Source organism: Onychostoma macrolepis, chromosome 04 (genome assembly GCF_012432095.1).
Source record: "Onychostoma macrolepis isolate SWU-2019 chromosome 04, ASM1243209v1, whole genome shotgun sequence".
In the NCBI taxonomy this organism is placed as follows: Eukaryota; Metazoa; Chordata; class Actinopteri; order Cypriniformes; family Cyprinidae; genus Onychostoma; species Onychostoma macrolepis.
In genome coordinates this window covers 31979927-31993653 of record NC_081158.1, presented here as the reverse complement: position 1 = coordinate 31993653, position 13727 = coordinate 31979927, and the positions used below count along the sequence as shown (strand labels likewise).

The window sequence follows — 13727 nt, the reverse complement described above, 5'->3', positions numbered from 1 at the left end:
ACTGTCACTGTCTGCCTGTTGTTGTATCACTCAGTCGTTCTATCACTTTCTGTCATTCTATCTGTCCGTCGTTCTATCTATGACTCTGTCTGTCATTCTATGATTGCCATTCTGTCTATCTTTCTGTCTATAACTGTTGATCTCTGTCTGTCATGCTGTTGTTCTGTCTGCCTGTTGTCTGACACTCTGTATGTTGTTCTATCACTCTGTTTGGCTGTTTATCATTCTCGTTCAATTTCTGTTGTTCTATCTATATATCTATTGCTCTATCTATCTATCTATCTATCGTTCTATCGCTCTATTGTTCTATCGCTCCGTCTATCGTTCTATCATCATTCTATCTATCGTTCTATCATCGTTCTATCATCTATCTGTCATTCTCTCTGACTGTCCTTCTGTTGTTCTGTCCTTCTGTATGTTTATGGTTGTGTCTCTGATCTTTTGTCTGTGGTCCTCAGGGGACGAAGCTGCTGCAGATGTTCATGTGGATCCTGAACCCTCGGCAGGTGTTTGATTTGTCTCAGGGAGGGCCCAGAGAAGCGTGAGTCTCTCGATTTCAGCACTCTTTCATTACATTTCAGATCGTCTCTCCCTCCCTTAATGCGCTTTAACCCACCATTTCTTTGTCCTGACCACATTAATTATGTAGTCGTTGGATCTCAGCAGTGCTGTGTTCTGTGAGGGAGTTCAGTGTTCTAGAAGCTTCTCTCCCCGCTGCCCACCGCCTCAGTTCGCCTCAGTAATTGAGCCGTGAGGCAGCAAAGCACAGGCGATGGGCTCTACCGCTGACAGAGAGAGAGTATTAAGATGGGAGGGCAGACACAGCTGGGCGGCTGGAGGGCTTTTCTTCAGAGCTGTCTGATGGAGCTGTGATTAAACTCCCTCTATTAAAACAGAAAACCAACACACACACATGTAATGGCCCCCAAAACAGTTAATCCACACTTAAAAATTTCATTGCATTAGAAGGAAAAAATTTAAATATGAAATGAAGTGTCATTTTATTACAAAGAAAAACATTTTTCATGCCAAACATTTCCCAAATTAATTGTTTTATTAGGTTTTACATGATGAATGAACATTGAAAATGAAGTAATGCTTTGGTAATGCTTTACAATAAGGTTCCATTTGTTAACTATATTTAATGCATTAACTAACATTAACTTACAATGAGCACTACACGTGTTACAGTATTTATTAATCTTTGTTAAAGTTATTAAATATACAGCTGTTCATTGTTAGTTCATGTTAGCTCAGGTAAATAACATTAATAGATACAACTTTTGATTTTAATAATGTATGAGTAAATATTGGAATCAACATTAACTAAGATTCATAAATTCTTTAGAAGTATTTTTTTATTGGTAGTTTGTTAACTAATGTAGTTAACTGATGATAACTTATTGTAAAGTGTTACCACAAAATGCTTTAGAAAGCATGTCTAAAGCATTTATTAATTTAATTTCAAAATTGACTAATACATTTTAAGCTGTATCTGTCAATATTATTTAATAGACCTGAGCTAACATGAAATAACAATGAACAGTTGTAGTTTTTATTAATTAATGTTATCAAAGATGAATAAATACTGTAACAAATGTATTGCCCATTGTTAGTTAATGTTAGTGCATTAACTAACGTTACTAATAGTACCCACTTTACATTAAGGTTAAGTTTGTTAGCATTAGTTAATGCAGTAGGTACTGATGATAAACATTTTACTAATTTACTAATGATAAATATATTGCATTTATCAATCTAGGTTTATTTTTAAATATATTGTTGTTCATTATTCCTGTCCTTTCATAATACATGCTTACACAACTTGAAATGTTAAATGTACTGGTATATAAATAGAAATTAACGTTAATGAATGCTGTAAAAGTATTGTGTATTGTTAGTTCATGATGCCTGATGCATTAACTAACGATAGCAAATTAAACTTTATTGTAAAATGTTACCAATATCAATGCAAATTGGCTCTGAAATGTGAAGTTAGTTGTGATAAAAATGATACTTGCTTTTGATATTGTTATCTAATGCAGTGTAATTCATGCTTTAAAATGTGCCTTAAGTGTCCAAATACTGTTCAGGGTCTTTAAACAGCTCCTATGCTTGGATTTGTTTTGCTAAATGAGTATTCTGTTAATTAGCATGCTAATTGCTTGCAAATGCATCAGTAACACACTTCACTGTTTCCCTCGTCAGGCTGGAATTATACAGGAAAGTGCCAAATCTTCGCGTCCTTGCCTGTGGAGGAGATGGAACGGTAAGCTGCAATGCATGTTGGGATGATCAGGGATGAAGTTTAGTGATTTTGGACGCACCCCCCTCTGGTGACAAATGTGTGGAACGACAACGAACGTGCAGTGACAAAACACTGCAATTAGCTAATGGTGGCTCTGTGCTTTGCAGTGTCACACTTTCTTGTGGGTAATTTCTAGATCTATGACTCGTGTGAGATGAAACTTGGATTTCCTGAGAGCTTTTGTTATTTCTGTCACCAGGTTTGAGTGGTTTGTCCTCTTTTATCTAGGTGGGCTGGATTCTCTCGGCCTTAGATGAACTACAAATGAACCCACAACCTCCTGTAGCTGTGCTTCCTCTTGGTACAGGAAATGACCTTGCCAGGACACTGAACTGGGGAGGGGTGAGTCAACTCGTCTTAAATCATCTTTAAATTAAATGATAAATAAATAATTGTATACCCCAGACATTTGCATTAGTCTGATAAGATCGGGCTGCTCTGATTGGCTGAGAAGCTGTGATTGTGCTGAAAGTGAGGTGCTTTTAATCTTTTAGTTGTAAGGATATTATAGTTTTGAATTTTTAAATTAGTTTTTATTTTAATATCATTTTCAAATTTCCTATAATTTCAGTTTAGTTTTAGTTCGTTTCATTAATGGTTTTGTTAGTTTTAGTTTAGTTTTTATTTTGTGAACACATTTCTATTTAGTTTTTATATATTTTAGTTTCAGTTTTAGTTTTAGTAATTATAGTTTAACAGAGTTAATGGAACACTTCCAGTGTAGACCAAACCAAGACATTTAAGTTTAGCAAAGTTGAATGTTTGCAGTTTACAGTTAACTCTTGTGCAAACCTCTTAATAATGAAAATCAAATAATTATTTACAATTCAACAAAAAACTAAAATATGCAACTTATATGAATACAATTTATTAATTCATATTCATGTTCATATTCATTCATATTAAAGATGTAATCTTGTTTAATATGCCAACAGTTTACAAACAACAAGCTAATCAAGGTTTTCAGAGTTACTAGGCAGCATCAGGCAGTTAAGTTTTTATCAGGGTTGGAGCTCAATTCTGCAGGACAATGGCCCTCCAGTGCTGGGTTTGAGGAAACATGTCCTGTGTCCCAATGTGCATACTATCCACCCTATCTGCCCTAAATAGTATTAAAAATGACTAATATCACATAGAATTTAGCATGGACAGTGTGCACATTGGGACGCAGGCATGTTCTTTGCAATCGTCATTGAAACTCTGTAAACTTTATTTTTGTCCATCTGTGTTTTCAATGCATTCATTTGTTGGATTTTTTTGCACATACGAGCCACCGGTGCACACTACTGTATGTCCCGTCTCCTTCTATGAACGTACACAATAAGAAGAAACAATCTAAAATGCTTTGAAACCTCATACTACTCTAAAATAAATGCGATATGGTGATTTAAATGATGTTTGCACTTTACTTTGAAGAGCCGCTCCAGCGCGCAGCCGCGCACGCGCTTCAGATGAGCAACGCAATCAATCCCAGTACTAAAGCCCCTTTTACACAACACAGCGCGGCTATCGCGTTCTCTCATTCTGGATGCGTTTTATACAGTCAAGGCGGTATATCGTGTCATGGATTCGAGGCGGACGTTACCATAGTAATCACAAAGCGTGACAAAATGACTATTCACTAAAGTCAGCTCATCCAAAACTTTTAATTCTGTGTTAACTAACTCTCATGTTGTTCTCGCACGTCAAGCACGATTTTAAACGTTCGTGCACTGTAAGGTGTGCATTATTATTATTTCCCATTTCATATTTTATAGTTATTTCCCAGTTCATAGCCCGCGTCTTGTTTTTAAATGCAAAACGCATTCTCTGTGAATAGACGCTGAGGACTCAGCTCACGTGCATGAAGCGCCATCTATTTCCCTGAACAACCACAGGTCCGATTTCCTGGCACAGAATGAGAGCTTATTAAATCACGAACACGATTATTTATTTTTGCTAATTATTTTTTTATTTTCGTTAGTTTTTCAGTTACTGTTGTTAGTTTAGTTTAGTTTTAGTTTTTCATTTATTTAGAAAATTTAATTTTATTTCAGTTTACGAAAATGTTTTTTGACCAATAGGTTTAGTCTTAGTTTCAGTTTTCGTTTACGAAAATAACCTTGAGTTGTAGTATTCGTAATATAGAAAAAAATGATTAAAAAATATATTTTTTAAAAAGACACATCTAAATATTTTTTAAAATGCTGTAATAACTTTCTGTTAATTTAAGGTTATGGAACAGGGTGGGAGTACGTAATTATGTAATTGTTTGAACTTCTTTTGTCTAAACATGTTTGAAAAATTAATAAATAAAGTGCAAAAAAATGCATCTCATTAAATATGTCTTGATATAATTTTTTTAAAACTATGCCTATTTTTTTTTAAAAGGTATGTCTCTATATATATTTTTTTAAATGTCTAAATACAAAAAAACTTTTAATATCTACAATAAATTCTTTATGTATTTTTTAAAACGTCTGAAATATTATATATATACAAGTCTTACTTTTTTTTTAACGTCTCAATATTAAAAAAAAGTCTTAATATCTTTTAAAAATGGATTTAAATATTTTTTAAAAGATTATTTTAATATTTAATGTTTTATTAACAATTTTCCACCCTTAGAATTAAACAGGCTGATTTTGCTGCAACAAGTTATATTTGAAAAAGCAATAAAATTCAAATTCATATTAAAACTGAATCTCAATATGTAACGTTTGCTGCAGAATTATGATGTGGCTGCTGTGATTGTGTCGGTTAAGTGATTGTCACTAGTAAATGCCACTCATTATTTTCCTTTATACTCTGACTGTGTGTCTGAAGAAACACTGTCCTTGGAATCTGGAGTCTCTCAGGTTTTTCCCATGCCTCAATCTAAAGTCTGTTATTAGCAATGAAGCGGGTGTAATGATCCTCACTGTCTGCTCTGATCGTTTGAATCGATGCTCTAATCATTGCGTTTTCATTGTGATGTCAAGTACAGTGTTTATGGCAGGAGTAAACAGCTCTTACACACAGTAGCTGTGATGTTTTAGGGTTACACGGACGAGCCGGTGTCGAAGGTCTTGTGTCACGTGGAGGACGGGACGGTGGTGCAGCTGGACCGCTGGAATCTGCAGGTGGAGCGATCGGCCGTTCAGCCGGAGGAGGGAACGCAGAAGGTGATCGCTGTGTTCATGCAGACACACAGAGATTGGGTTACGTTTATACGCTGCTGATATGTTTGTGTGTCTGTTCTCAGCTTCCTCTAAACGTGTTCAATAACTACTTCAGCCTCGGCTTTGATGCCCACGTCACCCTGGAGTTCCACGAGTCCAGAGGTCTGTGACGCTCTGTCCTACTGGAGACCGCAGTTTACACTACATATATGAGGCATTTTAATATCTGTCAGTGAAGGTTTAACTGCCTTGAAAACATTCTTTAGTCTTTTAATAGTTCTGATATTCTTAAAATATTAAAACAAAATGTGTAAGTATTTTAGATCGAAATATAAAAATAGATACATCCACATCTAAATTAAAAAGTGTCTTAATACCTTCAGATTTTAGTAAAAAAAAAAATTTAAAAAGCATCTTAGTATTATTTAAAAAATACATCTTAATATTTAAATGAATATGTCTTAATATTTTTAAAAGATATAACAACTTCATATTTTTATAAGATGCATAAATATTTTTAAAAAGTCTTAATATTTTAGTCTTAATGCTTTAATATTTGAGTAAATATTTTTAAAAATACATCATAATATTATCTAAAAATGTCTTAATATTTTTTTAAACATCGTAATATTTTTATAAGACACATCTAAATATTTAAAACATGTCTTAATATTTTAGTCTTAATGCCTTAATATGTTAGTAAAAAAAATTCATCTTAATGTTATTTAAACTTGTCTTAATATTTTAAACAAATCCTATCTATGTCTTAATATTTTAAACCAAAATCTTCTTAAAAAAAAAAAAAAACCTTGTCTTTACATTTTTCTAAGGCACATAGTGGTATATTTTTTTTAATTGTCTTGATTTTAAAAAACATGTCTCAATATTTTAGTCTTTTTTTTATCTTAATATTATTTAAAAATATCTTAAAAGTCCTATATAAATATTTTTGTTTTAAAATTTGTCTTGATATTGTAGTTTTTATTATCCATTTCCCACCATTAGAATCAAGCAGGCTGATTTGGAATTAAAAAGTAAAATAATTATGTTTTCCTTAATTTAATTATCCAACATTTGCTGTATTCAGTAATGTAACCTGGATTTGCCATTTATTAATTAATATTAAGGTTTTATTTCAATTTGAATGCTATTTGTAATTATTTTAATATTTTTTAACATTTCATTATATTACTTGAACTGCAGTGCATAGATTAAATGTTTAATGAGGATAGCGAAAATTATTATTTAAATGAAGCTTACTTTTAAATGCATTGCACAATTATAACCAATATATTTAAATATCTTTTTTTCTTTTTTCTTTTTTTTTTGCTGTTCATTTTCCAAGGGGATGCAATTTTTTTTGTATGTAAAATATATTTTATGATTGTTATGGTTGGCTAATTAGTTATGAGTTCAGGTTCAGTTCACATTATCGTTCATTAGTGACAATTTGCTGAATCCTGAATAGATATTGATTTGTAAAGTAAATATGTTAATCATTTTACTCCAAGGGATATGAAATTTAGTGTATATTGATATGTGGCACATTGAATGCTTTCAGTTCATAGTTTTCTATGATTTGACCTTTAAAATGTATTCTTTAATAAAGTGTCTTTATGTATCCGTTGTTTCATAATCATTTGTCTTTGTGTTCCTTCACAGAAGCCAATCCCGAGAAATTCAACAGTCGCTTCCGTAACAAGATGTTCTATGCAGGGGTAGGTCGAGTTCCCGTCTGTCTGACAGACTGAGTGTGTTTTAGTGTGTGTGTGTGACTCGTAGTTTTGTCCCCTCAGGCGGCTTTCTCCGACTTCCTCCAGCGGAGCTCCAGGGACCTGTCCAAGCACGTCAGGGTGGTGGTGAGTATGAAACTCGCATGAAAGTGTGTGTTTTGACACAGGACCTGTGCGCTCTGGCTAACTTTGCCGTTGTTCACCTGATGTTCTTCTCTGTAATTATTTTCCTTCTTTATTGGCAGTGTGACGGTACGGATCTCACACCCAAGATCCAGGAGCTGAAGTTTCAGTGCATCGTCTTCTTGAATATTCCCAGGTGTGTGCAAAAATAGGGCTCCATCTCAGGAAAAGGTGCCATTTATGTCTGTTTTTAATCATAAATTCTAGTAGTATCTCTCTGTTAGTAATAAATCAGACACACACATATATAAAAAAATAAAATTAAAAAATATATATATACAGATGTCGGTAACAACCCAAGTAATCCATACATACAAAGAAAACAAAACAAATAAGTTCAGAAATTAAGTTCTGTGTAATAAAATGGAATGACCCAGGGAAAAAGTATTGAACACGCTTACTGAAATTGATTTAATACTTCGTACAAATGCCTTTGTTGGTAATGACAGCTTCGAGACGCCTCCTGTATGGAGAAACTAGTCATATACATTGCTCAGGTGTAATTTTAGCCCATTCTTCCACATAAACAGGTTCCACGGGCCTCTTCTATGAACTCTGATCTTTAGTTCTTTCCATAGATTTTCTATTGGATTCAAGTCAGGTGATTGGCCGGCCATTCTAGCAGCTTTACTTTCTTTCTCTGAAACCAATTGAGAGTTTCCTTGGCTGTGTGTTTGGGATCATTGTCTCGCTGAAATGTCCACCCTCATTTCATCTTCATCTTCATCTTCATCATCCTGGTAGATGGCAGCAGATTTTTATGAAGAATGTCGTTTTTCCATTCATCCTTCATTCAACTATATGAATTTTGCCAGTGCCGCACCATGTTTTGGGGTGATGTGCAGTGCCATTTGACATGGTGTGTATTATGGTATCCAAAGAATACAATTAGTGTCTCATGTGACCAGACTATATTCTGCCAGTATTTCACAGGCTTGTCTAAATGTTGTGCAGCAAACTTTAAACAAGCTTCAACATGCTTTTTCTTTAGCAATAGAGCCACGGCGGTTGAGTGCATTACTACATGCTACATGCTAATTCCAGGTCTTTCTGAAGCTCTCCACAAGTGATCCTTGGCTCTTGGACAACTCTTCTGATAACTCTTTTCACTCCTCTGTCAGAAATCTTGTGAGGAGCACCTGGTTGTGGCCGGTTCATGGTGAAATGATGTTCTTTCCACTTCCAGATTATGGCCCCAGCAGTGCTCACTGGAACATTTAGAAGTATAGAAATCCTTCTGTAACCAATGCCATCAGTATGTTTGGCAACAATAACGTTGCGAAGGTCTTGAGAAAGCTCTTTGCTTTTACCCATCATGAAATGTTTCTTGTGTGACACGTTGGTCATGAGACACCTTTTTTAGGCCATCAGCTGGAACTGAACCAACTAATATTAATTTCCACTGACGAGGGGCAGGATTGTCAATACTTACATCAATACTTCTTTTACACGCTGTATATAAAGTATTATCTTCAATATTAAATATTTTTCTTCAATATTTAGGCATAATATTTTTACAAGACACATCTAAATATCTTTAAAAATACATTTTATATATTTTAAGCATATTTGGATAATAAAAAAAGATTGAAGTATATTATATAGAAGTGTTATTTATTAATATTAAATATTTTTTTAATAATTAGACATTTTAAATGTTTAGATGTATTAAAATATATAGTTTTTTTAAAACATGTATTCATATTTTAAAAGAAATTTACAAGACAAATCTAAATAATTATAAATATAAATATATTTTTCTTAAAGTCATTTTAAAGCAAATAGTTATCTTTTTTTTATTTAAATGTGTAACATTCGCTGCAAATTGAATTCAATAATGTAACCTGGATTTGCCATTTACTAAACTAATATTAGCATTTCATTTAAATGTGAATGTGTCTAGTTTTAAAATTGCATTTAACACAAGTGTAAATGTGTGATTATTTGCGATTTCAAAAATGTAATTATATTACTTGAACTGGATGGATGTGTTGAATATGTTAATGAGGATGGCAAAATAATCATTTAGATGAAGTTTACCTTTAAATGCATTACACAGACAATACATTTCAACTTGCAATTGCATAGATATTCTGTGCTTTAAGTATACAAATATTAAAAATATGAGAGTTCTCTTTGAAAACATGTTTTTCTGTCAAGTGTGGTACATTGGAAATGTATTTGGGTTAAAGGTCAGTACAAAACAGCTAATAACTTTAGACTTATGACTTTAGCAAACACATTATTTGTGTACTTAGTGCCAAGAAAAAACTGTACAAATGATTACTGTGATATATTAAATGTTAAAATGTTGAGCTTGAAAAGGTCAGTTATAATAATTGTGGCTATAATGAAGTGCTGATGAAGACTGTAAGAGAAACGTCTGACTTACGTGATGTCACTTCCTCAAATATGATTTCAGAAAGATCAAACCAAAGTTTAATCTATATAAGAAGGGAAATGTCACAGAATAATAGGGCTGGATGTGGAAAAAAATAATTCTGCATTTTCTCAGAAACTGCATAGAACATCAAAACTACATGCACTGAAGCACTGTATTTTATAGCATTTATTTTGAAAACGTTTTTTTTTTTATTATATGGAATTCCATTTAATTATTTAATTAAATGGAATCATGAAAAATATTAGTTTATGTATTTATTTATTTTTAAGTGAACAATATTATTTTTTAAAATATTTGTAATCCTTTGAAATATAATGGTAATGAATAAGTTCATGCAAACTGGATAAAAACAAACATTAAAAAATAGTTTTTATTATTAATAATTTTTTTTTTAATTGAGCAGAATTTTATTTTATTTTTTGTTTTGTTTTTTTGTTTTATTTAAACATTAAAATATAATGGCAATTAACAGCGTCATGCAAACTGAATAAAAACAAACATTTAAACATTTTAAAAAACATTCATTTTTTTATATATATATGTATATGTATGTGTGTATATATTTGTATATTTTTTCTTTTTATTAAGAGAATTGTATTTATGTATGCATTTATTTATTTTATTTTTTATCTTTTGCTTTATTTAACCCTTTGAAATATAATAGTAATGAATAGGGTCATGCAAACTAAAAATAAAACTAAGCTTTTAGATAATTCTCATTTGCATTACACATTAATCAGAGTCGAATCTTTTAAATAATGTCAAAAAGTTCAATAATTTGATAATTATATCAGTAGTAAGTAATGAGAACTCAAATGGCATGTTTCCTTACTGTCTGTGGGTTTTACGTTAATTCCAGTTTTCACCTGAAGGAGTCATTCAGCTTTTATCTTTAGTAAAGCTTTACACATGTGGTCAGGAGTGTCTGTTAACCTGGTGTCTGTAGGTACTGTGCGGGTACCATGCCGTGGGGAAACACGGGTGACCACAGAGATTTCGAGCCGCAGAGACACGACGACGGCTGCATCGAGGTGATCGGCTTCACCATGGCCTCGCTGGTGAGTGCCTCAGCTCTTTCTGTGAGACAGAGAATGAAGTGTAAGGCTCATGACTTACATGCGTTTCCCGTCTTCACCTCAAGGCGGCGCTGCAGGTGGGCGGCCACGGCGAGCGGCTGCATCAGTGCAGGGAGGTGGTCCTCACCACCTTCAAGACGCTGCCGGTGCAGGTGGACGGAGAGCCGTGCCGCCTCGCACCCTCCACCCTCCGCATATCTCTGAGGAACCAGGCCAACATGGTGCAGAAGAGCAAGAGACGCACGTCTGTGCCGCTGCTCAACGAGTGAGTTCCTCCGCAGCAAGATGCATGTCACAGCTTCTTAGACAAGTTATTTAATCTTGTGTTTCATAGATTTTTAGTAGAAAATTCATTTTTGAGATTAGAAAAATACTTCTTTTTTTGTTGTTTTACTACATGATATTTGGCAACCTGAACTAATCTCGTCCTGTCATTACAAGGTCAAAATGTCTGATATTTAGAGACTTACTGACCTTGACAGCTGTGAGGGTCTGCAGGGATCCTGTCTGTTATATTATTTGTTTTTATGGTTTTCTTGTCACAAAAAAAGCTCCCCCAGTAGCTAACAACTTTTTGATTTAGCATAAATAAATAAATATGTGACCCTGGACCACAAAACCAGTCTTAAGTCGCTGGGGTATATTTGCAGCAATAGCCAACAATACATTGTATGGGTCAAAATTAGCGATTTTTCTTTTATGCCAAAAATCATTAGGATATTAAGTAAAGATCATGTTCCATGAAGATATTTTGTAAATTTCCTACCGTAAATATATCGAAACTTAATTTTTGCATTGCTAAGAACTTCAATTGGAACACTTTAAAGGTGATTTTTCTCAATATTTAGATTTTTTTGCACCCTCAGATTCCAGATTTTCTAATAGTTGTATCTCAGTCAAATATTGTCCGTTCCTAACAAACTATGCATCAAAGCTTATTTATTCAGCTTTCAGATGATGTATAAATCTCTTTTTTTTTTTTTTTAAATGACCCTTATGACTGGTTTTGTGGTCCTGGGTCACATATAAAAATGACAATATACAATAATAATATACTATGTAAATAAATAATAAGCAATAATAGATAAAAAGTTTGGGGTTGATAAGATGATTTTCTTATTTTATATTAAAAAATAATTTTTGCTCAAGGCTGCACTTAATTAATGAAAAATACAATAAAACAATTATACAATTTTGTAAAATATATTATTACAGTTTCAAATAACCGTCTTCTATCTGAATATACCGTATTGTCCCGAATATAAGATGACCCTGATTATAAGACGACCCCCCTTTTTCCAGATGTACCTGTTGGAAAAAGGCTTTTTGAAAACCAAATCTTGTTTTTTTTTTTGTTTTTTTTCTCTCTCTCTGTAAAACACATTTATTCTTAAATTATTTTCATATTGCATATTTTTCCAATTCTAATTTTTGTTTTGAAAGTATGGTAAATACTGGTAAAATGTACCAACAATCACATTGGAAAATTTTGATATACCACTGAAATAACAGGTAGCCCATCTGAATTATATAACAATTAGGCTATCCAACTCATAGTAGCCTACCAAAATGTTATTATCAGTAGACGTGAAATCTTATTGTAGTTTTCAAATCTGGGTTCTGCCTTATGTTTTAAAATCACTTACAGAGAAAGTTTGGTCACATCACATCAGGCTAACATGACAGTCACGATCATGCTGCTGTAAACTTTTCTTTTTCATTTGTTTTCATTCGCGATCTTTACAACACACATTACATTACATATTTCATGGCACACTTGTTTTATGCGTTTTTGGCTCCACCTATTGTTGTAGGTGTATTATTGACATGTCAAAGTCTAGACCCTGAATATAAGACGAACGCGTTTTTTCAGATGTATTTCCAAGGAAAAAACATCGTCTTATATTCGGGTCAATACGGTATTTTAAAATGTAATTTATTTCTGTGATCAAATCTGAATTTTCAGCATCATTACTCCAGTCTTCAGTGTCACGTGATCCTTCAGAAATCATATTAATATGCTGATTTGCTGCTCAAGAAACATTTGTTATTATTATTATGTTGAAAACCATTATGCTGCTTAATATTTTTGTGGAAACATTAATACTTTTTTCTGGATTTTTTTTTTAAATTTTTTTATTTTTTTGTGGATACCACAAAAAAAATATCTAAATACATTTTAATTCAAGAATTAAATGCAAATTTAAGAGATGTAGGTGTGTGTATAAATTCCATTTTTAATGCTATTTGAATAAGTTACACACATAATGCACATCACTTGCAGCTGATCTCACAGAATGAGGGTTGTTTTAGGGCATTTCACACACACACAGATGTTAGCGTCTGGACGAGAGTGTGTAACTAACAGTGTAAAACTGTGTGTGCTTGACTGGTGAATGTTGTAGTAACAGCACTAATCCACGTGTGCTGGTTCTGCTCTCTGTGCCGCTCTCAGTGGGGTTTTCTTTCTTTTTCTTTCTTTGTCTCCATCTTTCTTCCTCCTTAATTACCGGTCGCCCTTCATGCGTCTGTCTGTCACCTCGGTCCCTCTCCATCTCTCTGTCTCTCTCTCTCGGTCTCGGTCTCTGTCTCTGTGCTGACTGGCTTGGCTGTGCTGCCTGTGTTCCTGTGTGGCTGCGCTGACGCAGCATTCAGAAAGTGTGCGCAGCCGACTTGCGCCGCCTATCTGCTCCCCCCGACTCCTTCTCTGTGTAAGTACGCTATCTCTCAGCATCCCTCCAGCACACACACACAGAGGCATGTGTGTATCTGTGTGAGTCGAGGGCTCTCACTCATGAGTGTTTTGTGTTTCGCAGCGCATCTTAAAGTCAACATGAAATTAAAAACGACCCTGTTTAGTCTTATTGTACACAAATCAGCCAA

At 33.6% G+C, this 13727-nt stretch overlaps 1 protein-coding gene across 8 annotated transcripts in view; it reads left to right on the top strand.

The window, feature by feature from the left end:
• Positions 1–13727, top strand: part of dgki (diacylglycerol kinase, iota) — a 56221-nt gene that overhangs the window by 34841 nt on the left and 7653 nt on the right. For 5 of the 8 annotated variants that reach the window (XM_058772479.1, XM_058772478.1, XM_058772480.1 and 2 more), the window contains exons 11-21: positions 459–541; positions 2209–2269; positions 2537–2650; positions 5326–5451; positions 5532–5610; positions 7111–7166; positions 7245–7307; positions 7427–7500; positions 10715–10826; positions 10910–11109; positions 13493–13555. In XM_058772479.1, coding sequence (XP_058628462.1) covers positions 459–541; positions 2209–2269; positions 2537–2650; positions 5326–5451; positions 5532–5610; positions 7111–7166; positions 7245–7307; positions 7427–7500; positions 10715–10826; positions 10910–11109; positions 13493–13555 — 1031 coding nt within the window. The remainder of the gene's footprint in view (positions 1–458; positions 542–2208; positions 2270–2536; positions 2651–5325; positions 5452–5531; positions 5611–7110; positions 7167–7244; positions 7308–7426; positions 7501–10714; positions 10827–10909; positions 11110–13492; positions 13556–13727) is intronic. The other 3 variants (XM_058772483.1, XM_058772482.1, XM_058772481.1) reach the window with 1 other exon arrangement.